The following is a 26,576-nucleotide window of genomic DNA, read 5'->3' on the forward strand; positions in this document are numbered from 1 at the left end:
ATGTCTTTAATCTGTGTAGAACCTCAAGGCACAATAAAAAATTATGCAAAAACATACGTCATGTCACATGGGAAATCATTTTAGGAACAACTAGGAATAATCGCACTTTGAGGAAATATTTTATATTGGACCAAAAACATTTCCCATTTCCTCTGTATTTCTGTGGAATTCAGCATGGGAAGGTTACGCAATATCCAAGGCCTGGTGTTATTTGGACAGCTCAGCAGTGATGGAGGGTGGGTATTAGAGAGCCCAGTTTATGAGCAATATAACTGAGCTGTACCTGTATCAGTATAAAACAGCATTTGAAGAGTTCCATTCCAAAATGTGATATATCTATTTGCATACATTTTGACAATTTGACATTTATTATTCAAGATGGTATTACTTGAGAATGAGCATATTTTTCTTATTTTCACATGGGAAAATTAAATGATATATAACCGTAGTTATTTCAAAGCTTTTTTATTTTATGGCAGCAAATCATCCTTTTTTTTAGCGAAGCACAGTATCCATTTTTACTTGCTCTCTCTCCCTAGTGATAATTCAATTATGGGGTTATTTAAACTGTTGTGTTATATTTAATATTAAAGAGCAAAGCCAGGTATGCTTGCATTATGGAAAATAGTTCATGACACACTGGATTAAAACATCCTGCTGTCTGATCTTGTCCATCAATCTCATTTTAGTACATCTCCAGCCATTGTCTGCTATATAATTATATGTAATATAGTTATATAATTATATAGATGTTGAATAATAATGAGTTGAACACTTGGGAGCCCCAGTAGTACGTGGTTTGGCTGAGGAGAACATGATGACCTGAGTCATGCCAGACGCAGTATTATCTCATGCCAATCAAGAAGTATACTGCAGTCAGTGGTGTCAGGAGCTGAATTCAGATCCAATAGCAAAGGCCTGGGTGCATGGGACTGCAGCTATCATGTCCCAGACCACCAAACTGTAACGCTTCAAAAGCCCAGGAGAACACCATCAATTATCTTGTCTCTGGATGAAAAGTGTCTACAAGAAGAACTGAAATCTGATAGGTGGGAGAAATTTGTTATGTGTTGTGTGACCTTCCATTGGTCATCCAGAGCCTAGATAATTTAGAGGGAGTTGGCAACTGCATGAAGTCCTGACTAATGTTTTGTGCTGTTTCTGCTTTTTAATTTTTTTATATCTCATCATATTCCATTTTTTAAATATGATTTTCTCACAAGCTAATGTGGATTGCGCTCTTATCCCTGGTTATGGGTATGCACTTTGTTGTACGTCGCTCTGGATAAGAGCGTCTGCCAAATGCCATTAATGTAATGTAATGTAATCTGAGCTGTAACAAAGTTAAGATATAATGACAAAGTTAGATATATGATTGTGGCTCTATTTGCTCTTCTTTCTTTTGTTGACCAGAAAGCTACGCGTGATTAGATGTTATCGTATCTGAATGAAATTTTGCTTTCTAGTTATCAACATTTTTCAAGTGCATTTATTTATCTGTTAAATGCATTTATCTGTTATTTCCTCAACTTGCATTGGCTGCCAGAGACCTAAGCATATAGATTTCCCCCTCCTCTTAGACTTTAACTCATAACTTTATTCTGCCTTTACCTTTACCATCAAGCCATTTTTTTCCAAACAGGTTCACCTACATGAACAAAACATAAAAAAGTAGTTTCATTGTATTATGTGTGTGTGAACTGCAATGAAAGACCAAAAAAAGAGAAAAAAAACATTCTTTTTATAACACACAATCGACACATAATGTGTTCCAAGGCCTTTTATTCATATTTCTGTAACTCCAAGGTCTTTGCATGAGAAAGTAACCAAACCAATTGAAAATGTGTTAAGGAATGACGGTTTTATTAACGTTTGATTAAGAGAGTATTAGGAGTGCATTATTGCCCACCGGTGACCCGGTGGCTCTCAGAGGGTTAAACAGTTTGAGTAACATTACAACTAACTTTTTTGCTAATGTTAACTTGAAAACTTTCCAGAACAAACACTGGTGGGATAATAGCAAACAATTTAGCAAGCGACCTTCAGCCACAATCCGTATGCTAAAATTGCAAGTCACCTGACCTCATTTACTCTGCTATATGCCCCAGTCCTCCATTGTGAACAGTGTAGCAACCAGTGCAGAGATAGCAGCTTATGTTAGAATGATCATCAAACCACAAATTGGGTTTTAAGTTAATTCAAAATCAGAAAACAAAGATTTACATTTGTGCTGCCAATGTCTTGACATGGCATTTAGCAGATACTCTAATCCAGAGAAATTTACATAGATACTGTTTTAGATATAATCCCCATGTATATATCTGGATATTCACTGAAACAGTTCTAGTTAAATAACTTGCTTGAGGGATAAACAGAAGTGCCGTAACTGGGAATTAGAGCCTGTAACCTTTGAGTTAGTCCCAGTTCCCTAACTGTTATACACACACCCTACAAAGTACATATGTCATTTATTCATTTAACTCATCAGATTTTTGTGATTTCAGAAAATTGTAAACTTCTGTACAATTCTTTGTAATGCATGGCTTAGACAATAAGAATCTAGTAAGTTAATGAATATAATTAATACATAATTTCATGTACAAATTGATTAGATGTACACATGTGCTGGTAGCCATACCAGAATATATCTGGGATGCTTGGTAGCCCAGAAGAGTGCTCTATGGATTTGCCAATCCCGGAATAGATTCATGTCTGCTTCTTCCAAGGTGGGACCCTGTGAATGAAACTTAATTTATTAAACTGAATTGTAACAAAAAGGTCAGCATGTAAGCGAACATAAACTGTTGAAATATTTGTTGCGTTTTAAAATCCTGTTTGAGTTTTCTTAATTAGAAGAACACATATTTTCAATACAGATACTGTATATGTTTTAAGGTGTTTAAGATCTCCTGGAGACATTGTTGATCAGGACATTTGAAGCATTAAAAATGTAAATCCAAAAATTGAGAATCCTTTCATTTGAAAGAATATTGTCAAAACATGTTAAACTGTGTCTTTCCCCTAAACAGCTGCTTTGGGTATCATATTGTAATGCAGCTGAGGTAAACATTTAAAGGATGTAAACATCAAAACATATTAAATATTTTTGTTTATCAATTATAGCACATGTTTGGAAATGCAGTGCTTAGTAATCATCGTCAAAAGAAGCTTTGACCTCTTCTATTCATCTTGGAACGTATGCATGTTGTGATATGACTCCGTGGAGAAGACGGTGTAATTTCTCATTAAACTAAGGCCCAACACACTCAACTTTGATTCGACTCACATCGCATGGAGCTTCACGGCCCATCACAATGAAATATGATGACTTTTTCCAAATGCACCATTTGCACTCCCATACAAATGTGATCGTTTTTGAAACCTGTGAATACGACAGTGCAATCACATCGGGACTCTTTGATCTAAGGATACCTCAGGGTGCTATTTCTCTGCCTTTTCTGCTGACTCTTTTAACATTTGTTTTGAAATTTAACTGTTAGTGTGCTTTTTATGTGGTTAGAAAATTCTCACCAGCCAAAACACAATGCCACTTTTGGTAACAAAACCAATTCTTACATTTTTAGTTAGAGGTTAAGAGCAAAGCCAGCATTTCTCAAGTTCATTTAAATGTACACTTATTTATTTACTTATTTAATAGAGCAAGGTTCTTTACCTGAATTGCTTTAGCAAATACCCTCATATATAAGTGGATTCTGTATAAAATGTAAGATGTGTCTGCTGTACTGAACACATGCATCTGCAAACAAATAAATCATTTAAATAATGCAGTAGGAAGATTAAAAATCCCCCTTAGCATCATTGCAGGTAAACCTGGTCTGTCATCAGCATTTTAACAGCATGTTTTGCTGGAAGTGTGTTTGACCCTGGACTCAATCTGCTGATCCTCTTCTCTCCCACTTTAATCCCATGAGCCTTGAGGAGATGATGTCGTCACTGCCTCCTGGTCTGTGGTGTTATGGAGTTCATTCCATCCAGGAAGAGGTGCTGTTAGCCAGTTAATTTAAAGTGTGTTGTTGGGGTGTGGGAGGAATCCAAGGTGTGTAAGGAAAGATCACTACAAGGAAATACACTCAAACTGCTCAGACAGATCCCCTGGTTCAAGCCAACACATTATCTGAAATCTATAATGTGTGGAGGGGAAGACAAAGGTTAAATTAGTATTCTGCTAAAATGGACAAAACCCTCATTTTGAGATCATGTAGAATCATCGTAAATGATTTAAACAGGCTTAGCTTTTAAAAATGTGATTAGCATGTATTTGCTTTACTATAGACCCTTGCCTAATGCCCTCACAAAGTCTAGGGTGATGGTGGCAAAGAAAAACTCCCAAATTTCCTAATTAATTAATTAATTATATTATTTATGATGTATTTTTAATCCAGGTGTCTTATCATTGAGCAGGAACGTCCTTGGCATGGACAATGCTAGTTGGAGTGGGCATTGTAATTCACTGTTCACGTTTTTTAAAGAATGTTCATACATCGAAAAGGTCCTTGTACTGAAGGAATTGTGTTTTTCTTTCCCTTTGAATTCCTATTCAGTACAGAAACTGTCGACAGCAAAAGAAAGGGCTATATTTATAACGAGGAGCTGAAAGGGAGAACAAATTGAACGCTTCCATAATATGAGAAGACTGCGGTTTTTCAGAGAACAGCCTCTTTTGTAGAGGAGAGCTATAGTTACGCTTGCACTTTGGGGTTAAGAACCTTGGCACTGGCTCTGATGTTGTTGCTCTCAAACTGTAAATAGTCCTGGGAGTTCAAAGTTATTAGCCAGATTCATTGTTTGACCTTTGGGCCATAGTGCTTACTGTATAGTTTCCAGTTTAAACAAACTCTTGAGGGATCTCTGCATTTTCTTTAATCAAGTGGTTCTTTGTGTGTTTTGAATTGGAGCGAAATGAAAACTTAGCCGTCAAACGGAGAAGTTATTATTCTCATGTTGTGATAATGAGGAGATGAAAGGAACAGCACTCATTATGTTGTGACCAATGTCGTCCATGCAGAACACATAACCTTGACCTTCACAACAAAATGGCAAAACTTTGCGACTAGAGACAGGATTAGCTGTGTGAAAGACTGGATACATTACATGTGGAACTAATCAAGCTCTAGGGAGGGACATGGCTACAGAGTCACTTAAATATTAAGCTCTGTGGCAATAAGCCCCTTTAAGAAGATGGATATGAATTGGTATTGAGTATTTCGGTGTACTTTTTGTGGGGTAAGATTTACAGTATGTGCAACCACATGGCACAACAAGAGGTGCAATTATCTTTCTGGGCAAATACCAGGGTCCCATGCACAGACCTAATTGAGCTCTTATCTTGGCTCAGGGGGTAACATGTCTGGCTGTCTGGACCCATGCACATGCTCTACTACATGATACATTGATAGAAACTACAAAATGAGCTCTAATGAAACCTCAATATGCTTCAGGCTCTGAAGATAGCTGTGGATTTGAATCTTGATCATGTCATCATGGTGTGACCCTGAAGCAAGCCAGTGAATCAGAATGAGGTCAATGGGATAATCATGCAGCACACTCCACACACTCCTGCTGTTGCCTGGCGCTCTCCATTTGCAGATGAGCTGATTACCCATTTGCCCACTTGCCCGCAACCTTACTGTCAGGATTTGACAACCGGGGCACTGAAACTCATTACATCAAACTGACCCAGCTATTCTTTTTCAGTTGAAGCTGAACTTGTAATCAGCTTCATCATCACATTTTATGAGAATCGCAATCTTCGGCACTAATCAGTCACAGAAAAAGGGAGTAAAGAGGGCAGGAGAAGTTCACATTGAGATGCTTCAGTTTTTGACAGGAGCAATCAACTATCATGTGTTTTATGTATCTTCTTCAGGGAGAGTGTGTGCTGCATGAAGCAGAGCCTCTGTACTGGTTCACTCACTGCGCATGAGCAACTGAGAAGCAGCAGGCAAGTACAATCCTTAGGGTTCAGTGACCGCTCAGGGTTCAGTGTGCATTGAATATCAGTGGAAAAACAAACAAGTTTAAACACAGTTTCTGGCTATTTGAGGAGACTTCCTATGGATAAGCAGTAGTACATTGAAGCTAGTCAGTCTTCATATTACATATTATGTGCATGCATGTATTGTGGCCAGAGTTGCCCATTAGCCAGGGCAGTGTATTGCAGTACCGGACCACACGTAAATTACTGGCCAATTTTAATATACTAATGCTGGTATGCCTCATTCTGTCCCAAAAACGCCCCTGCCTCCACTCTCCCACTTGCCCTTTGGACTTGGGAAGATCAGGGAGGGCTGGGACCTCGCTAAGAGGGAGACAGGAAACAGGAAATGGGAGACAATGCTGGGACACTTTTCCAATGTTTTTGTGAAAACACAGTATGTGAAGGATCATGTGTGATTGTGATTATCCAGCTCCTTCAGGGAATTGCCTCAAAGTTCCTGCTGGGGCTCCTACTATAAGTGAAATAAAATAACATTGCCATTGGTAGAACTCCAAGCACAGTGTAAAATGAGAGCTCAGAGCAGCTAAAAGTTCACAAAAACAGTATGCAGGGTTGTAACTGAAAGTTTCTCATCTACTTTCTCATCACTTCCTGCCTGAAACAGACTTATTTACTCCAGGTGTTAGCATGAAATGTGACTGTAGTTTGGCATGAAAAAAATTGATGCTGCTCTCTTTACTTATACCTTTGCCTTTCCCTCCACGTTGTCTTCTCAAAATGAACCATTAACCTAACTGTTGCATAATCATCCCGCTGTGGTGATTTGAAAGATGCTAGAATGTTCTAGCTGGAATATGATATGTATCAGGTTATTCATTCTAACTGATTTGTTCTGTAGTTAGTGATCATTTATGCTCACCCTAATTCTGCTGTCCCCATTTAAGACAATATTAATCTTGATTGTATCATATAATTATGTACTTATATAATGCGAGGGAAACCAATAAACTATTTACTATAGGTACAGAGTAATCAGGCAACAATGTATTTATGTACATATGACTGTGATTTGAGATGGATGAGATTGGCAGAGCATAGATAGTGCCTGTATCCCTACAAAATATAATATGGGGGCACAATCATGAGTCAAGTCATGATATAACAAATATATTTTCTTTCATGTTCAAGTCCAATTTGGCTTGTGAGTTTGTATTTGTGTTTTATGCATTACTGTTAGGTGTGATTTGTTGGGTGAAAAAGGCAGCATGCACAAGTAAACTAAACTTCATAATTTCATCAGTTATTACTTCAGTATAAAAAGCCTATTTCAGAAATGAAATGTTTAGATATTTGTGTAAATAAAAGATCTGTTGCAGTTTAATCGCCCAGTCTCTTTGGTTGTCAGAATTGGATGCTGTTCTGACAGCGCAGAGTTACAGAAACTTGTAGGTGGAAAGCCCTGGATTTGGAGAAAAGGGAAATGAGAGGCTGTTAGAGAAACTCATGAGAAAATGAAGGGGTTACACTGCACTGTAGTCTGAATCAGTGGCTGCTGTAGTTTCCATGCACATCACTATTTTGATATTTCGATCAAGTATTCCAGTCATTCCCATGTACCCTTATTCCGCAAAGCAAAACCCAGTTAAGCCCCCATTCCGAGTATACACAATCCAAATAAGATTTGGATTGCATATGGATTGTATGTGGTTACATATGTCTTTAATAGTTTGATGCATGTAAAAACATAGTTGTATTGATTTGTAAACAGAATATGTGCACATATTCGGATTTGCAAGGTGTTTTGGGCGATGAAGTCAGCCCTCTGTAAAAAAAGGTCACTGAAAGCAGAAAACCCTAATTTCTGAGAAGTCTCCATCACTGTATTATAATAATTAAAATAGTAATTTTAAGGCTGTAGCAGGAAAAATGGAAGATGCTCATTTTTTCAGTTCAGTTCAACCATAAAACAAATTAGAAATAATTTATATCATTGTAACCCTGGAATATGGCTTGGTTATAGGATGATATGGCTTTGATATAAAAATTATTATTATCATGTATTAATATTGGAATTTGAATTAAATTAATTAAGTGCTCCTTGTATGACATGTCTTACATGTGTTAGAAGTTCCCTAATCCTTTGTTTTTACTTTGTGATCAGTCTTCCTAATTGGTTGTGAAGTCATCCTCATCATAGGCTACACTGATGGACTTAGCACAGCCAAAGCTCTTGGTTTTTGGTTTTACACGGGGGAGGATTTCAGCCCATGCTAGCTTGTCACACTTAGCATGATTATGAAGAGATAGAAGCCAGGTGTCTGTTGTAAGAAAAGATAGGGATTACACACAATGACACTCTCTGCACCCCACATGACACCCCAAGGCTTTCTGTGTTTGTGTGGTTGAGAGTGTGGGAGGTTATACTCAAGGTAATAAGACATAGTGTAGCAAGATGGTTTGTTGTTGCTATAGTCAAAATTACCTAAAGACTTGTGCTGTAGGACAAGTGACAAACGAGTTATGAACCCTACAGAACAGACAAGGAGTCTTTGCATAATTAATCAGGGGCACTGTCTTCTTTATTAAGACAGTAAATATCACAAACAACAACAGTAAAAGCACAAACACAAACAATGAATCTACAAATTAAGTACTGTTCAACTGATTGAAATTAATACATTAAATTACATGAAGACATGTCTAGAAAGTTTGTTAAATTTGTGCTATGAGCATGGAAAAGGCTGTTGTGTAGGAGGCCCTAGCAGGTATTGTTTTATGAAGTACATGCTGACATGCTTTTGTAATTGACCGTAGATGATTAATACACAATCAATCATAACGATCCAGCCATCAGGATCCTGGCCTTGATTTATCATGCTCAAAAACAAATGGCCGACACACATAATACCACATGGTAATATTGACCTTTCTGCAGCACCTCGTCAGCACCAGGCTCATTATGATAAGCCTCTCGATCAGGGGACAAGGTGTGACAGAGAGCTTCATTACAGGCTACCCAGAATCCTCAGGGAAAAAAAACGCTATGTCTGTCATTAGTGCAGACTTCAGGAACATATCCTCTCCTCTCATATTGTATGCTTTGAAAAACTGACATTGTGTTATATACTGTAGAAGCCTTTTTCCATTTGACACATTTTTCATTAATCTACCAAATTCCTAATGTTGTGCAACTGACACTTGCAGAAATGTGTTATACATGTGCTGCGTTGAGTTCCTACTGAATCAGCGGCTAAGCAACTGAGTAACTATCAGTTGACATGAATATTGTAGAATATCAGAATAATGCATTGCATTGTCTTGGAAGGCTATATTTTTCTCTTCTTCAACATTCATAAATGAACATAAATGTGATCTCAGTGACTTTGACTGTGAAATGATTGTTGGCGCCAGACAGGGTGGTTTGAGTATCTCAGAAACTGCTGATCTCCGGGGATTTTCACGCAAAGCAGTCTCTAGAGTTTGCAGAAAATGGTGCGAAAAACAAAAAACATCCAGTTAATTGAATGACTTTTCAAGTACCTTTATCATCTAATAGAGGGTTATTAGCTATGTTATTATATCTCTGGATAAAAAATCAACCTCATCGAGAATCTTGTTAAAGGTTTCTGTTGTATGTTGGTAATCTTTGACAGGAATTAAATGTCGTTTGGGTGGATTCACGCCTAAAAATGAAGTATTAATTGAACCTCTTAAATAAGGAAATTAATCACAAAAAACTAAGTGAAATGTTTGCTTTTGCTGAAAGACAATTGCTAACATCAGCTTGCATCAAGGTATCAGCACAGATTTTGACAACATGCTATAGCCCTGTAGTTTATATTCAGTTTGTGCATAATAACGCTCATTTCTACCAAATTTTTTGCATAGCATTAACATGGCAGTATATTATTAGATACAAAAAGAATTGTATATATAACATACAACATTATAACATTTATTCCTACAGTGATAATCAAACTGATTTGGGGGTGACACTCATTGAGTGATTGTGAATGCACAGTAGTTAGCTATGACTTTATTTAATTGGTCTATTACTTTTGGACAGATATTAGGCCTATAGCAGGACATACAGTAGGCCTATATGAATGAGATCATAGCAATATACACTCTGTACAATATACACTTTAATGCAGGATCAATCAATTAATCACACTAATTTAAAAATTGAATGCTACTTACCGACACAGTTTTGGCCCGCTATGTTGAAAGAGTGGTGCAAGATACAGTATGTGGTCCCAAATAGGACACATTGGAAATAAAGCATGCTTTTTTAGCATTTAGCATTTTTTTTTGAAAAGCAGACGTTTGGGCTGATAAATTTAATTCCCTGTCTTTTGAGGCTTTCAGCAAATGCACTTTCACTTCACTTTCACTTAAAGCATAGTTTTTTGTGATTCATTATATTTCATTGGTAGCTTTCCAGCTATGAATGATCAGATAAGGCCTCTGATTCAGAAACCGGCTACTGTTGGCCATAGCCCTCACCAAAATAGAGCACAGTTCCAGCTGTAGTTAAAATGGGAGCAACCAAAAAGACATACTGGTGACTCAATGGCAAGTATTTTAAATATTCTTCAAATGTTTTAATATGTGAAGTAGTCGTATTTATTTCACACATTCTAACCACTACACTTCCCCCCAGTTCTCACCAATCAGCCATCAGGGGGATAATAGTCTTATTATTACTTGACAGCACCGGGGAGCCACTGTGATTTCCGTTACGCACATGTTCATTTGTTTACTGGAAAGGGTGACCTTCCCCTGGGGGGTCTCTTTTCCACAAACTGATCAGAGCCCTACATAATACAGATGTGCTCTGCTCTCCTCTGTTGCACATATTCAGACAGTGTAGCACAGATCAGCAGGAATGGGACACTTTGATCTGGATGAATCACCAAATGCTGAGTTTTAAATATTGTGAAATGCAGTCTTTGGATGAAAAAGTTTATGAAGGGGGAAAGAATGTGATAGAATGTTCCAGCAGGGGGAAATGAGGAGATGTGAAGCATGCTGATGGGTACTGGCACCTGGAAGCCTGGTCTCCTATCTCCTTCTCAGACGCTGTGGTTTCAACCGGTTCATATGTGTCTGCAGGCTCTCAGCTCCTGGTTCTGTCTTCAGGCCCTTGAATAAAATTCCCTGCTCGCATCATATCATTTCTTATTCACTCCTCAAGTGCTCAGTCTCAGTTTGTGTGTATGGGAAGATAAACAAAAGATACTGTCAACATGAATTTTACTTTAAGAAGATCCTGCTCATACCCACCCTTCTCTGTAAGGGGAATTATTGTGCTATATGTGCTACCTGCATAACCCTCAAAATATAGCAATGCTAATTTAGCAGGATTAATAGCAATAGCAATGCTCTATATTTCACATACAAATGTTATTATTTGTCATTATGAAACATGTTTCCAAAATTCACAAGCAGATTCTGGTAGCTATTGGCAGATTTTTCTGTTAGAAAAGTCAATTACGTAATTTATCATTATTTTTATTTTATTAAGTTATTAGTAATTTTTGTATTTGATTTTTCTTCATAGGGTAATGAGGGGTGTGATTTGTTGGGTGACAAAAGGCATTGCACTGTATGGCACAATGACCTGTGCAAGGCCTAGCAGTTTTAACAGACTAGATTCCCATTAAGCTCCCAGACTCTTTGCAATGAGAGAGCATTAACGTGGCCCATTGATTATGAAGTGTGGTTACATATCACTGTAATAGCACTCTAACTGCAGATTAGTGTATTATGACTGCAATTATCCTGATGTAGTTTATAATGCTGTTAAACAGGATTCACGAGATGTATAAACTGCACTCCTCCTCGATCATTTCTCTCATCCCAACACTACAAGTGAGCAGTACTGCTCAGTATAAACCAGGGCCCATGGGCAATGATACTCAGTACTCAGCTTACAAGCAGTGGGCTATGGGTTCAAGTCACCAGTTTTGACATATTCATAATTATAACACTCAAAGCAGTTCAATTCACCACATTCAACAAGAGGACTCCTCAAAGGCAGGTGTGACTAAAATAAAAGTCCAGCAAGACCTTATTTGAATCTACTTCACATTTAGAACAATGGTGTGTACGTTGTATCTGCAAATCAATTATTCTTCTGAGGTTAATTTTTGCGTACTTACTGAATTTTTCCGTAACATAAAGTCTGTCTGATTAATAAATTCAAGTTCCAGTTTGTTGAAGTGTGTGTAAAATGAGGATCATCGTAAGCTATCAATAATGTCTTAGAGGGCACCTTTATTAGCCTTTTTTAGCAAAAGTGCTAAGGAAAAACAGAACTCTCATCCGCTATTCTCTCTGCATTATGATGGAGACCTGAACCAGCCCTCACTCATAAGTCCTGACCTTTCTGAGACAGGGCAGATCCGGCTGTTTCCTGTTTCCCTCCATTGTGTGCTTAAGGGTCTGTGCGGACCAATCGGATGGGTTGGACAATGACTGGATGTCCTCCGCTTGCTACAGAATACTCTGAGGAGAGTTAAGAATATAGTCTCTTAAATGAGCTTCATTATGTTTATTTTTAAAATATTTATTTTGACATTGGTCTCAGATGTGTCAGCTTTTATAAGATTTTTGGGCGGGGTATAGATCAAAATGCCTCATGAATATGATCAAAATATCTTGAGTATCTGCTAGTAGCACAAACACAGGAAATAATACATTAATTACATCATGGAATACATTTGTGAATGTTTCCTTGAAGATAATAATCTATTCTGTTTTTTATTAGAAGAAGAATGTTGGTGCAGCAAAAAGATTATGTTTTATTTTTTAAATAACATATCTCGGCTTGCAAGATATCTGAATGGGCCAATATAAAAGATACAAATGTTCCATAAGAAGGGAATTAGTCTATAAACTGTACATTCAGATTTGAATACATTTTATAAAATACAAAAACAGGTAACAATTTAGGTTGAATATTGTATCTTTCCCTTTGTGGTTCAATCAAGAAACTTTACTGGAGATCTGTAATACATTTACGAATGCTTTTAAAATGTGAAAGCAAGAACACTTTTCACCTGGCAGATGGGCATGATCTCCCTCCTTTTCAGCTTGCAAAAACAGACGCAGACTATTTATACGGTGGATTGTTCACACATTACTTAATGAAGCAGCCTAAATGTGTTACTTCAAGCGCTATATTAACTATATAATATCCATGTAATACTCTTTCTGACCTTCCTTTTCAGCACAGTGGACAATCAGGATGAAGTAAGGCTCAGAGGCTCAAAGGAACCCTTGTGTTGGCAGCATTCATGTCGAGATTTTCCTGAGCTCATCCACGGATTCTACCGAGAATAGAAACCAGGTTTGAGAGGAAGAAGAGGGGAGGGGATCCATGAGGGCCCGGATCTCACGCAGTGGAACCCCATGGAAGGTGTCCCTCTGAGGGGCATGGGCGCTGCACACCGGCCCAAGGGAGAGAAGCGCCTCCACATCCCGCGATGATGGCGGGGATCCTCGGGAGAATGAAGAGCGCCGCCAGGGGCCAGCCCTGCCGCAGTGCTTCGCACGGACAGATGAGGCGCCTGAAGGCTGGCTCTTACCCTCTCCTCTTCCCTTCAGTGATCAGCGGGCTGACTCCGCCCCTGTTCCCAAAAATCCCGTCGCACCCGCCTTCCAGTGCGGGTAGCACCCCGTCCCCTGCCAGTGAGTACCGACAGTCTGTTCTCTCTCTGCGACTCTTATGTGTGTCCATGAAATGGCTGTCGCTTTTACACAGTAACTGCTGTTGTACATTTGCTTTTTGAGACAGATTTTTTGATGCTGGTGATTTGATGTGGAATGCAATTACTCTAATTACTCTCTCTTTTTAAATCCTAACTATAGTAACTATAGATAAATATGGTTGGTGCATCATTGTTCCAGCAATCATTGTGTCTCCACTGGCTTTCAGAAGGCAGCGCTGAGGAAACTAGACTTACGACCAGTGAGGTTGCAGATTTTGCTACTTTAACTTTGGGGCATTTTGCTTAGCTTGAGTAGCTTCAGTTAATAGTTAATAGGTATGCAGAGATGCTCTTCTGCATACCACTGTGGTTATTTGTGTTACTGTCACCTTCCTGTCAGCTTTGACCTGCCTGGCCCTTCTCCTCTGACCTCTCTCATTAACAATACGTTATTGCCAGCAGAACTGCTGCTTACTGGATGTTTGTTGTTTTTCGCACCATTCTCTGCTAACTTTAGAGACTAGCAGTTTCTGAGATACTCAAACCACCCTGTTTGGCAACAAGAATCATTCCACGGAATGAGAATCATGAAAGTCACTTAGATTATATTTCCCCCCCATTCTGACATTTGGTCTAAAAAATTGCTGAACCTCTTGACCATGTCTGCATGCTTTTATTAATTTAGTTGCTGCCACATGATTGGCTGATTAAATATTTGCATTAACTAGCTGGTGTACAGCTGAGTGTATATCCACAGAAAGTCCTCAACCTACTTAGTCAGTGAGTTATATAAATCCAGCCTTACTTCAATTGTTTCCGAGAAATTGAAAAATCAATACAAAAGTAAAGTAACATCACAGTATAAATCGACTTATGTAGTGGTCCCAAGAACCCTATTGTAACCTGAGGACTTGCTGTGTGTGTGTGTGTGTGTGTGTGTGTGTGTGTGTGCGCATGTGTGTGCGCATGTGTATGTGTGTGTGTGTGTCTGTGTGTGTGTCCACATGTATGAGGAAATGGGTAAATGCAAAAGTACTGGGACATTGACAGAATTTTTGTTTTGGCTCTGTACTCTCACACAATAAAATATGACAATGAGGTTAGTCAGATGGTCAGCTTTCATTTTAGGTCAGGGCATTTGTATCCATATCGGGTGATCTGTACAGGAAATACTGACCTTTTTATGTGTATTTCACTCATTTTATGGAAGCAAAAGTAATTGGACAATTGGCTGCTCAGCTGTTTTTTGGCCAGCTGTGTGTGTTCGCGTCATTAGTTCATGCACAGAAAGCTAAAACAGTAGAGTCTGTTGCTGTTGTTCAGCATGAGGACCAAAGAAGCATCAATGCCAGTAAAACAGGCCATCATGAGACTGAAAAGTCTGAATATATTAGAACATTGGGTATATCAAAAGTGAGATACTTTTTTTTCTTTTGTAATTGTTGTTGTTGTAAATGTAAGGTATACATTGGATGTATTAATCGGTCCTAATGCTGTTGCTTACCTTGGAAAGCAAAGTCAATACCAAGCATTCACTGGAAAAATCTTGCGTTAATCTACTTGGAAGCCTGAGAAGAAGGCTGAGGATTTTAAAAGGCCTGATCAGCCGGCTCTGAGTCGGTCATGATCCTATGCCTCGGGCAGCGCTAATACCTGTTCTCAGCGCTTGGCTCTTTATCCCCCCGACCCGAGCACCAACCGTGTGAAGAGAGCGCTGAGAAGAGTCAGGTCCTCCTCCGCGGTGCCAGTGTTTCACTGGGCTCTGCCTGCAGCTGTGCCAGGCTGCATCTCAGGTGCCACTGACAGGGACCCACGTTTTAAGCTGGGTGAACAGGAGGGTTTGAAAGTACACAATATTTTGATGACATTTTCTCATTTAATCAACTTTATTGTGAACTATACCTAGAAGTAGTGTAGGTACAGATTTAAAAAAATGGATACAACAAAGTACAGTAAGGCCTGTCCATCATTTTATAGATGACCTAGGCCTAGGCATATTGGAATATTACTGTTTAATGTGTGAGCCATGCTTCGGTGGTAGTCGCCGCAAGTTTGCATCTTTGCAACAGATTTGGCCTTTTCTGAGTATGGCCATTTTCAGGAGGTGTGATGTTAATGTGCAATTTGAAATCTCTGTGTTTCCTGCCTGTAGATTCTGTACATATGTGCTGAGATATTGTGGCATATTTTGAATTTTTCCGTCCATTCAAGAATGTGGAAAAGATTGGAACATACATACTGCGTACATACATACATCTACAATAACTTTCCTTATGTTCATGTATTCAGGATGTAGAAATAAGTTAGATGTTATGGGATTCTGAAAAATAGATTAGATATGATATTTTCAGACACAGATATACAGGTGACAGACTATTTAGGGAATATAATTGGTCCCTTGTGGCTTTCACCGACACCAGGCAAAATCCCCAGTAACATATTAATAACCTCCCAGAGATGTTCCTGCTCTGTACCTCTCTCCAGTGCAAATCCCAGGCCTATTCCAAGATAAACACCCGCAGGTGTGCCCTGGGGAAAGAGGTGGTCAAAATCAGCAAATCTCACTCCTCCAGGCTCTCACACCCGCTCTCCGCTGAAAATAAACACACACTACAAATAAAATAATAGAGATCTGAATGAGCAATAAACTGCAGAAAGTGTCACATAGCTACAGACTGGTAAGAATGCAATGTTCTGTATTGGACTTCATTTCTGAACCTTTTCTACAAACAGATGGTGCTCAGGTAGCATGCTACGCACTGACATATTAACAGCTTAGGGTTCTTGTTGCAGCTTTCTAGGCTGTGAGATTTGGAGAAACGTTTGTTTTTGAGGAGGTTAGCCGTTTCAATCCTGGGGTTCTGAACTGCTGCTTAGCCTTTTATCGAGATCATCTCTGATAAAGGCCTTCTTTCCCCTTTCAGTTGTCTCCTGGAGCATCCATATTGTCTCTTGAAATAGACTTTGTGTCTAAAAGACATTGTACATAGTGCACCTCAACCTTTTAGGAGCCTGTGCATTCTACACCATACTGTAAAATGAAATGCATAAATTGTGAAACATAAATAATGCAACATTATGACAGCTAGATCACTGGTGAGGCAAGCAACAAATATCCTCATACACTGTCAAGAACATAAAACCCAAAGAAGGAACAAAGAAGAGAACAGAATCCTTTGAATTTGACTTGAAAGATCCATAGAGGCCAGGTCAGTGATTGAAGCAGAAATTCAAAGCTGGCTTCTCCCTTCTAAATGTATTAAAAATGAACTCATATACCCTTAACAATGCATCTGAACTTTCAAGTCAATAGCGAAAAAACAAACTGGTGAAACTGGTGAAAAAGCGAGCATGTTTTTGTATCAGGGAAGCTTATTCTGAATGGATTCCCTTATCTCTAGCGATGTAGTCACCTTCACATCATATACTACTCCCACATCACAGTCACCCTTACCTTTGACAGTGTTGGTCTCGGAAAGTTGCTGTTCCGTCTTTGACAGCCATACAGGATGTTGGTCTTTGGATTCATTACCTTATTCATTCAGTTTTTAGTAGGGTCGTAAACCTTAAAATTTCATCCATTATTCGGTCAAACTGCAGCATTTGCGTTGGAAAATCAAGCAAAATAATTTACGTATGTGAGAAGCAATTTAATGAAAACAAAGGTCAAATATCCTGCTAAAACCTGAAATTATACAACCTTTATCTTTGTTGCTTTTAAAAGAAGCAAAACTTCACAGATGAGGCCATTTCTCTGTCCGCTCTGACTCGGTTCCAGCAGTCTCCGTTGAGTCATTTTCTCCATTTCAGCACTGCTCTCTGACTCAGTCTGCTTCATTTCTGAGCCATGAGTCAGTCTCTGCCATCTGTATCGTGGCTCTTCTCTGACTTTCTGCCCCCTGCAGGTATTCAGCAGCCCTTTATTATGGCTGCCCTGTGGGAGGGGAAGGACTCTTGACAGGATGACTTATTGATTCTGAGACCATGTCAGACACAGGATTCACAATCAATTTGCACAATGAATTGAAGTCTGCTCTGGATATCTTTTTAATGGACCCCATCTGTGTGCTGAGGACTAGCAGCGGACATGGAGAGATGCTGACTTTGGAGCAGATCTTGGGCTGCCTCATGCCCCCTGAACAGAAACGCTCCTTTCCGCCTGAAAGGGAGATAAGTAAGGGAGATGCTTATGAATTCTGTGCTGACATTACCAAAGCCACGCTAGGAATGTTCTTACCTTGGGCATGTAATGAAGTGTTCTGCTGCACATATTTAAAAATAGTCTTGGCCTTGAATAAACTGCACCATCCCCTGTTTCAATGAATGTTCAGAGAAATTAAGGCATTAAAACATTTAAAAGGTATTAAAAGAGTTTGCAGTGAGTCTCCTGCTCTTGATAAAGCTTCTTGTCAGTACTTTTCTTCTTCTTCTTCTATTATTATCATTATTATTATTATTATTATTATTACTAAGAAAAATAAGAAGATTATTTTTACTTCCAGTGCCCAAAACATAGCTTAATACAGAGAAGAAATATTTTTTCTGCTGTTGAAACAGCACTCCACTCCCTCTATCCCCCCCTCCCTGTCTTTCCCACTCTCTGCTGTTGCTCACACGCTTTGTTCTCCACAATGTATGTAATGTTTCAGAAGATATTTGGGTCACATGCAGGGCTCATACATTCAGCACAATGCATGAATAATGCAAATATTTCTCATTATACCATCTTCTAACCTTGTGGATTTAAAATCGATGCACACTGAAAACATGGGAAAGAAAAGGACCCCTCCCCCAAAGCCTGTGGAGAGCTGGGTCATGGTCTTGGGGACTTGTAGTTCATAGAGCAGCCTCTGTTCTAGTGCTCTGTTCCTAACCTGTTTAGTTAATGAAGGACACTGCATTCATCCCTGTCACTGACTCCAGTCCTCCTGTGGCTGGGGCACTTAACCTGAGTCTAATTGAAGAAGATAGAGGAGCCACGGCAACAAACGTCTTTAGCAAGCAACAATCGATATGAACTTCTCTAAGCTAACGATTGTCCCCCTCGTCTAACAATGAATAACAGGGGGTTGCAATCTATTAATTACACTGTATTGTGTGAACAAATTCTCTGTCCAGTTGCTATGGAAACATAACATACAGTGAAAGGTATGAAAGGAAAATGATTGATGAAAATATTTATTTTATTTTCAGCCAAAGTAACATACAGATATCGTAATGCTTCAGAACAACAACATAACAGCAGGATCTATTAGACTTTATTATAACAACTTCAATTCAGAGTCAATTCACGGGAAATTGCATTAAGCAGTGTGTCCCTGCAGTAGATGCCTAATTCTCAGGTTACACAAGCAAATAACCCTTTTGTCAAACAGATAATGACCTTGAGCTACACCACTCTGGTTCAATTACTATCATTTAACAGAGTTGTGGTACAATGTAATACATTGTATTACTATCTGCTCTAGACCACAGTGTTTTTACTCTTCTAGCCTTGTATTGAGCTCGCTTGTAAACATGTTATGTGTTCCTTTTTCTCCTCTTGCAAGGCTATGTGCATATTTGTCTTGCCACAGTCAGCTTCATAAAAAGAGTAAATAAATAAATAAAACTGTGAAGGACAATTCCAAACTCCATCTTGCAAGATAACTTTTTTTGTGAAAACGCAGGCCAAATTCTCTTCCACATTTCTCTTTTATTGGAATTATTGAGTTATGCCCAGAATTATTCATCTGAAATTGGTGTCTTCAATTTTGCCTTGCACCTCCTTGCCCCCACACCCCCACGCACCCCAAGAAAATAAAAGTAGCTCCAGGCCTCGTGAAGTTCTAACTTCCCTCTGTTCCCCCCTCAGTGGCATTTCTATGGCAACCATATATAAATCAAGAAAATGGTCTCCTTTGTGAGTTTGTTAATAGGCATGACATGCTTCTTTAGAAAAACCCAACTATTCTTTGAATGGACTTTGATTGAAAGCCAGCCTTTTTCTACAGCCACATTCTCATTCTCATCCTGTAGCAGCTTGTGTGGCTGTCTGGGGTCTAATTTATTACCTCCTTAAAGCTAAGACAATGAAAAAGCAGTTCTCAGGACAGTGTTTACATTGAAAGGCACGCAGTACAAAGCTGTAGGAGACCATCTCTCTCTGTTTCCCTGCTCAGAAAATACATTTCACCTTAAAGACTGTGTTACCGTACCCCCCCCCCCCCTTTTGCTGGGTGCTGAAACTCAGTGCTGAGGATCTTCCCTGGGGTTCCGTGAGAGAGGGTGGAAAGGGTAAGCCAATGAAAAGTCAAACACAGGACACCAATTACTTGCCAGTTTAAAGTGAATAATGGTCTACTGGATTTGCAAATTGGTAATGTAATTTCACCATTGAATGATGCTAGAGACTCTAACAGTTTAAGTGGGTGTCTTGATATATGTTAAAGGAGAAAAGGAAAATCAATTAATTGTATCCCTTCTATACATGTTATTTCTTATCTTTACACGTGTTCAAGAATGGCAAAAAATTAAACAGGAACTAAAGAACACCTTGAAGAATAACTTGAAAAACAGCAAGAAATGAAAGATGTTTTCTGCCCTCTGTGTGATCTGTGATTTAGCTCATGACTGGATTCATGCAGATTTAACCTCAGCTGCTATCCAAATTGACCTCAGTCATCTGCTCACGCTGAAGGAAGGCAGTTATTTAAAGAGGGCCTTCAGTCTCTGATTCGCAGCATTTGATCTTAGACCTGAAGTAGAAGAAAGTGAGAAAAAAACGCCTTGGCTCTTTAAGCTTCTGACAAAAGACCTCTCCAAAGCACTTTTCAGTGTATTGAAATCTAATCTGTGAGCCAGGGCGCTCCCTGCTACTGCTGCTCTGTGAGATAAGCGAGGAAGATGTTCTGTCTCTTGCAGGGGGACATTAATTCTGCCAAAACCAGCATGACGGCCTAACTCTGTAACACACTCGCATACACTCACCCCAAGGCATAGGTGGTCCTAATGCTCAAGCAAGAGATTTGGTTTATTTTTCATCTGTGCACTTTAACATTGTAGTCACATTGCTGTGAGGACATATGCCCATAATCACTTCAAAAGCCAAAGTGTGAAAATGGCCCTTCTCCACGGACCATGCAATTTCTGTGGTTCCTCTTCTAATCGGTCACAGTGTAACAGACAGAAAGGGCTCATTTTCTCTTGTGAATGGTTCACAATAAATTCCTATAAACATCTCACATTGTATTTGTAAAATCTGACATTTCATTTCTCATTCTAGTTTGCAGTGCTAGTTGAGGGTTTTTTGGGAAAATATGTATGCGCTTAATTGACATTTGGAAATGTAAATTCACAGCATCCTGAATAAATGAAATCAGCTCACTTGCTACTTTAAACCATGTAATTGTCTGGAATGTAAAGATAGTATTTACCACAATGGACAAGTATGCGTTGAACTTAATGTTACTTCTGCGTAACAGTAGCTCTTTTAGAGATAAATAAATCCTGTAAATCAGTACTGTATTGGGTTTGTCCCAATACACAGACATGAAAATACATTTATGTTCACTGTGACATGAATGGCAGGAAAGTGGCAGGGGTTCAACGATAGTACAACTGGTGGTGAACTTGAAGGGCTAACATCAGAGCTGTATTAAGGGGATGAAATGTATGATAATTTATTTCACATATTTAGTTGAAACAGCATAATGTTTGTCATTGTCTGCTTGGTTATAATGTACTCCAATATAATGTATCTGCAGTGAAGGATAGTACAATTCCTGGGAAACTTTTGGTTCTGGGTACACCTTTCTGACAGATACATTTTCTAGTATGGAATAGAGGAATTTCTCTTTCTTCTATTCTTCTATTATATGAATGTAATCAGAGAAATATGAAAATATAATGTATTAATGTTTTGCTTCTGCATTTACCTTACAAATATCTGCATTCGTATTAATTTGCATGGCTGGCATTCATTTAGAAAAGTTTCCTATTTATTTATTCACACATCCCCGTGCAGCTTATTACTGCAGAAGGTACATTAAGCAGTCAGCGGGAGCAAGCAAGCTCTTCAATTATTGTGCTACTACACTGAAAAATATATAACACTGTACTTCAGAGGATATTCAGCATCCATGATCACTGTTCAAACACTCATTCATTTTGTGTTTGAGTGTGGCTTCCTTAACAGCTGTAAAGAAGCAATGTGGCTCATATTGGTTGATTTCTGCCAGTTTCACATTCCTGCATGTCCCTGCTCTGCAGTGTTTACACAGTCTGCTCTGTCACCGCTGCATGCGAGTGCTCATGTTATGATGAGTGGCCAGGCAGGCGTAGGGTCAGGTGTCTTTAGACCTGCACTCCTGGCCCAGGCTAGTTTATTTTGAGCGGAAGGTGACAGGATGGCTCTAGCTCTTTCTGTAGTTGTCTTCCTCAGCCCAGGCTCATGAGAAAACAGACCTCTCTAATTGAGGATGTTTGCCTTGGGGAAAGCCAGCAGGCTGTTGAGCCATTTTGTTGAGAGGATGAACAAAAGATGTTTATGCAGCGTGAGGATTTCTCTCGTGGCGAGGCGAGGGTGTTTGTTTGCGCAGATACGGAGTCGGACTCCTCAGAGTGGCACAGAGACAGCGGATGCGCAGGGATTGCACCTCATCTCAGCATTGTGAGAGTCTGTCATGAGACACCCAAATCAATTAGCCCCGCACACAAGCATATTATCCCTGTGAATGACATCTCCTTCTCCCTTCCACACTGCTGCGGCTGTCCCTTCCTCACGTCTCCACATGATTATGACAAGCTGATGGTTATTGTTATTGATAAGTGCATGGCTAATATGATGTTACATTTGTGTGTTTGTGTGTGTGTGAGTGAGTGTGTGATATGAATCTTTTATAAGGCTGAGGAGTTTAACCAATAAATAATTAACCGACGCAATAGAACCTACTGGTGTTGCACACAGAGGCATGCACGATCCCCCCAGCAAATCAACACACTCACCATACACTCACATATATTTCAAATTTCATATAAAGTCATATATGGGTATTTTTTTATATGCGACTACATTTGAATTTAAATAAATTATGTATGGGCAAAAGATGAAATAGGGTCCGACTGTTTCAAATGTCTGGGCTCGATCCTCTGCCGTACAGTGAATTGTTATTTTCTGGAGCGGAGCAAAGGAGCGTAAATCTATTTCAGGAAATGCAGAAGAAGAGCAGGGATGGGGGAAGTGGGAAGAAAGAGGAAAGGGGGGAAAAGGGAGAGGGGAGGGAAGAGAAGATGCAGAGAGGTAGTGCTGCAGCACGGGAAAGAGAGCAGGAGAGAGGTGTGAGACAGCGTGTACAAGAGGAGGCATGGGGAGCGATGGAGAGAGAGGCAGAGAGAGAGAGTCTATATCAAAGCAATGGTGAAGGGAAGCCAGAGGAAGGTGGGATGGTGGTGTGAAAAGAGGACTTGGTGATGGAGAGAAGAAGGGCGGGTATAGCCATGTCTGGGCGTCGGGGAGGGCCAGTGGCCCACAGGAAGGCCTGCATTCCTGTCCTCTGGGTGACCTCTCTTCTGAGGAGTGCAGGAGTTATTGGGTAATCAGCCTCTGTCAGCACCTTGGTTATGCGGCATGGGCTGAATCCAATAATGTGAATGGAGCTTGTAATAGCACTGGTGAAAAGTAAGTTTACTGTGAAAAGAACCCCTGGAGTTTTTTTTGTAAATCCTTTCTTTTGCTTTTTTTTTTTTTTTTTTTCTTTTTTAGTTCATTTTCGGTTTACGTGCATCACATTACTGATGCAGTGACTTTATAGCATGAGGGAATTTCTCCACCCCCCCCCCCCCCCCTCCCCATTTCCCTCCCCCATTTTCTTTTTTGCATTTCTTCTGTTCTGTTAGACTTGAGTGCGCACAGCATATTTGAATGATCTTTTTATTTCAAGAATGAGAAACAGGCAGAGAAAATAGTAAAGGACAAGCGTGGCTGAAATGTATTGATTTTTTTTGGCACCGGCTCACTTAGATTAAGAAATGCCAATACTGGAATCCCTTCCTGATGCCCCAGTTCATGTTGAGTTCACTTGTCATTTTCTATAATTTTGAAAAAATCAAGAGCCTTAACAATGATGTAGTTAGCCTACTGTAGCTGCCTCAGGCCCTGTTATTGAATTAACCGGCATTGGTCTGCTATTGCAGTGAAACAGAATTTGTACTTCTCGATGGAAGCAATTTTTTTCTTTGTGATGGGTACATTTTAAGGCAATGGCTGTTCATAAATGAACTAATTAGGAGTCTTCATTGACCGTCTCTTAGAGGCTTAATCGCTAATTAAATCCCTACATCTCTGAAACTAGTTTGCTTTACAAGCAGTAATGAAAACACAGTAAACATAATTTATTTTTTTAAACATTAGCATTAACAATTACCAAATTGCGTGTGATGCGCACATGCGCTTGTGGACGCGAAGCCCTGAAGTAACATGGAAACAGATGCGGACGAGTGGACAAGCCATCGATAATATCACTGCAGAGAGAGATTAGGGGACTTTGAGTGTTAATCTCCATGAAATCGCCAGCTTGGCGAGTGAGCTGGAGATAGCGCTGTTCTGCTCTGATGAGATGGGCCTGGGCTCACCGTCTGAAGCCGCTCGAGCGCCGGTAATCCCTCCCCCGGCCGCAGGGCCGTCTGCAGGGCCGCCCGCACCCATGAGAAGCTCCTCCAGCGAGGTCTGGGGGGGAAACCGCTTTCCACCAAATTCGGAGAATTGGGCTTTGCCCGTATGACGTGAGGGCATTAAGCGCTTATAAAAAGGGAAGGGAAGGGTGCACGGGGGGCTGGAGACTGGAGTAAATGCACGCTCTTTTCACCTCCTCATGCTCCCAAAGCTGTGCTGATGCTCCACAGAAGCCTGTGTGTCAACCTGATGTATTTCTGTATTATTTGAAAAAAAAATCATTATAAGAAATATAGCTGCAAGCAGCAAGTAAGGCCAAGAACTCATAACCACAAATGCCCAACTGCCAGTGCTATCACCTGGAAGTACCTCATTTATTTAGATGTCACCATTTGGTATCCATCAATTTTGGTAAATACATTGTGATCATTATGTATCTTGTGAAGTATCACATAATGTTGCTATATTCTACTTTGAAGGACTTAATTGCAGTTAGGTTTAAACATCAAATTCTTGTATTCTTGTGTGGAACTCACATATGTGTACAAGTATATATTGTAATCATATTATATAGATTTCTCAATTTTCAAGTTGAACACAGAAAGTTATAATGAATTAGCATTAGCCGATTTTCTGTTTCACTGTTCATGAAATCCATTTGTCTGAAATGAACCCTTGTACATACAGTATACAGTATTTGTCTTTGTCTAACACTCCAACACTTTCTGACACAAGCATTAGACATTTCACTTCAATGTTTTAACTGTTTGTTACATTTCTGAAATAATAATATTGCAAGAGTAGTATGAAGGAATAACTTTGCAGTCCATAAGTATTTGGACAGTGGCACATTTTTTTGTTGTTGTTTTCACTCTTAACTCCAGCATATTGAATTTGAAATAAAACAATTACTATGAAGTTAAAATGCTTTTATTTATTTTTATTTTTTTTTGAGTGTTTTTAAATCCGTATTGGCTGAACAGTGTAGGAATTGTTGCTGTTTTTATACATAGTCCCCCCAATTTTAGGGGCCAAAAGCAATTGGACAAGTGTTTTAAAAGAGAAATCCCTTTGTTACTGTTGGAGAACAAGCTCTAGGATATAGGTGTAGATGTATCAAAGACGACGCTCAAGAGAAGACAGCAAGGCAAATCAAAATGGCAGTAATCCACTGGGTGCATAGTCCTGATGTGGCAATTAGTCACTGTGGCATTTTTGGAATATCTGTAAAATAACAGCGATTTTTAATGAATAGTTACTTTTTTATATACAGAGGTCTATAGTGCCACCATGTCTTTTGAATGTTCTTAGGATAGTTCATGGCTTACTGCTGGCATATCTTTCAAAGAAATTCTAAAGGGAGGAATGCAATACAGCAGACTAAGAAATCTGAGTTCAGTGGCAAACACTTAATTGAATGCAGATAACAGCTAAGGTGAGGACCAGGTGCACCTCTGCTTTTAGAAATCATTGAAATATCTGTTTTATTGTATGGATTTCTGCTCTGCTTTGATCTGAACAAAGATTGTTCTCTGGGGAACAAGGTTTCTCTGAAGAGGAGAGCTCCAGGCCCTACTGTAGAGAACCATCTTCTCATCATTGTCAGGAGGGTATGGGAACATATTGTTGATTTCTGGCAGTCTATTGCAGGACTTACACATTACAGATGTAAAATAAAGCATTGCATCTGTGATTTAGATTGCTGTGTATTGCTGTGAAGTAAATGTTAGATTTTTACTATTAATAATAATAATAATAATAATATAGTAGTATAATATAATAGTACACATGTTTGATTTACTGATTCAATTGGGACACCCCTTGAATGCACAATATGTACTTTACACTAGAATAGATGCTTAAGAAGAGGTTTCATTGATGGCTTGCCCATAATCGTCTCCTATATTTTATGAATGAAAGCACCCACTTATATGTAGCTGTATTTTGACACAGCAAAATAATTGGGTACTCAGCAATGATTAATTTCTGCTTCTTCTTCTTTTTTATTAACACAACCAGATATGCCCATTACTCCTTTACAATGTAAATTGAAAATAGTTATAAAAAAGCTTGTTTCTGAGTGGTGTGTCTAGTTTTAGAAAGTGCAGTGATGCATGTTGGGGCCTAGACGACTGTGGCAGGGGGCGCATCATTGACCGGTTTCACTCAGGGTAAAAGGCTATCACCTTGTTTCTCAGCAGTGACTCCTCCGTGTGACTGGACAGATTGTGCCTGTGATCTGCCTGTGTCA

General features: G+C 39.3%; 1 protein-coding gene across 2 annotated transcripts in view; it reads left to right on the top strand.

Moving 5' to 3' along the window:
* Positions 1-26,576, top strand: part of LOC133137386 (retinoic acid receptor beta-like) — a 125,672-nt gene that overhangs the window by 33,142 nt on the left and 65,954 nt on the right. The window contains exon 3 of one of the 2 annotated variants that reach the window (XM_061255633.1): positions 13,195-13,654. In XM_061255633.1, coding sequence (XP_061111617.1) covers positions 13,450-13,654 — 205 coding nt within the window. In that variant the 5' untranslated portion in view covers positions 13,195-13,449. The remainder of the gene's footprint in view (positions 1-13,194; positions 13,655-26,576) is intronic. The other variant, XM_061255642.1, reaches the window with a different exon arrangement.

Source organism: Conger conger, chromosome 1, assembly GCF_963514075.1.
Source record: "Conger conger chromosome 1, fConCon1.1, whole genome shotgun sequence".
Lineage (NCBI taxonomy): Eukaryota > Metazoa > Chordata > Actinopteri > Anguilliformes > Congridae > Conger > Conger conger.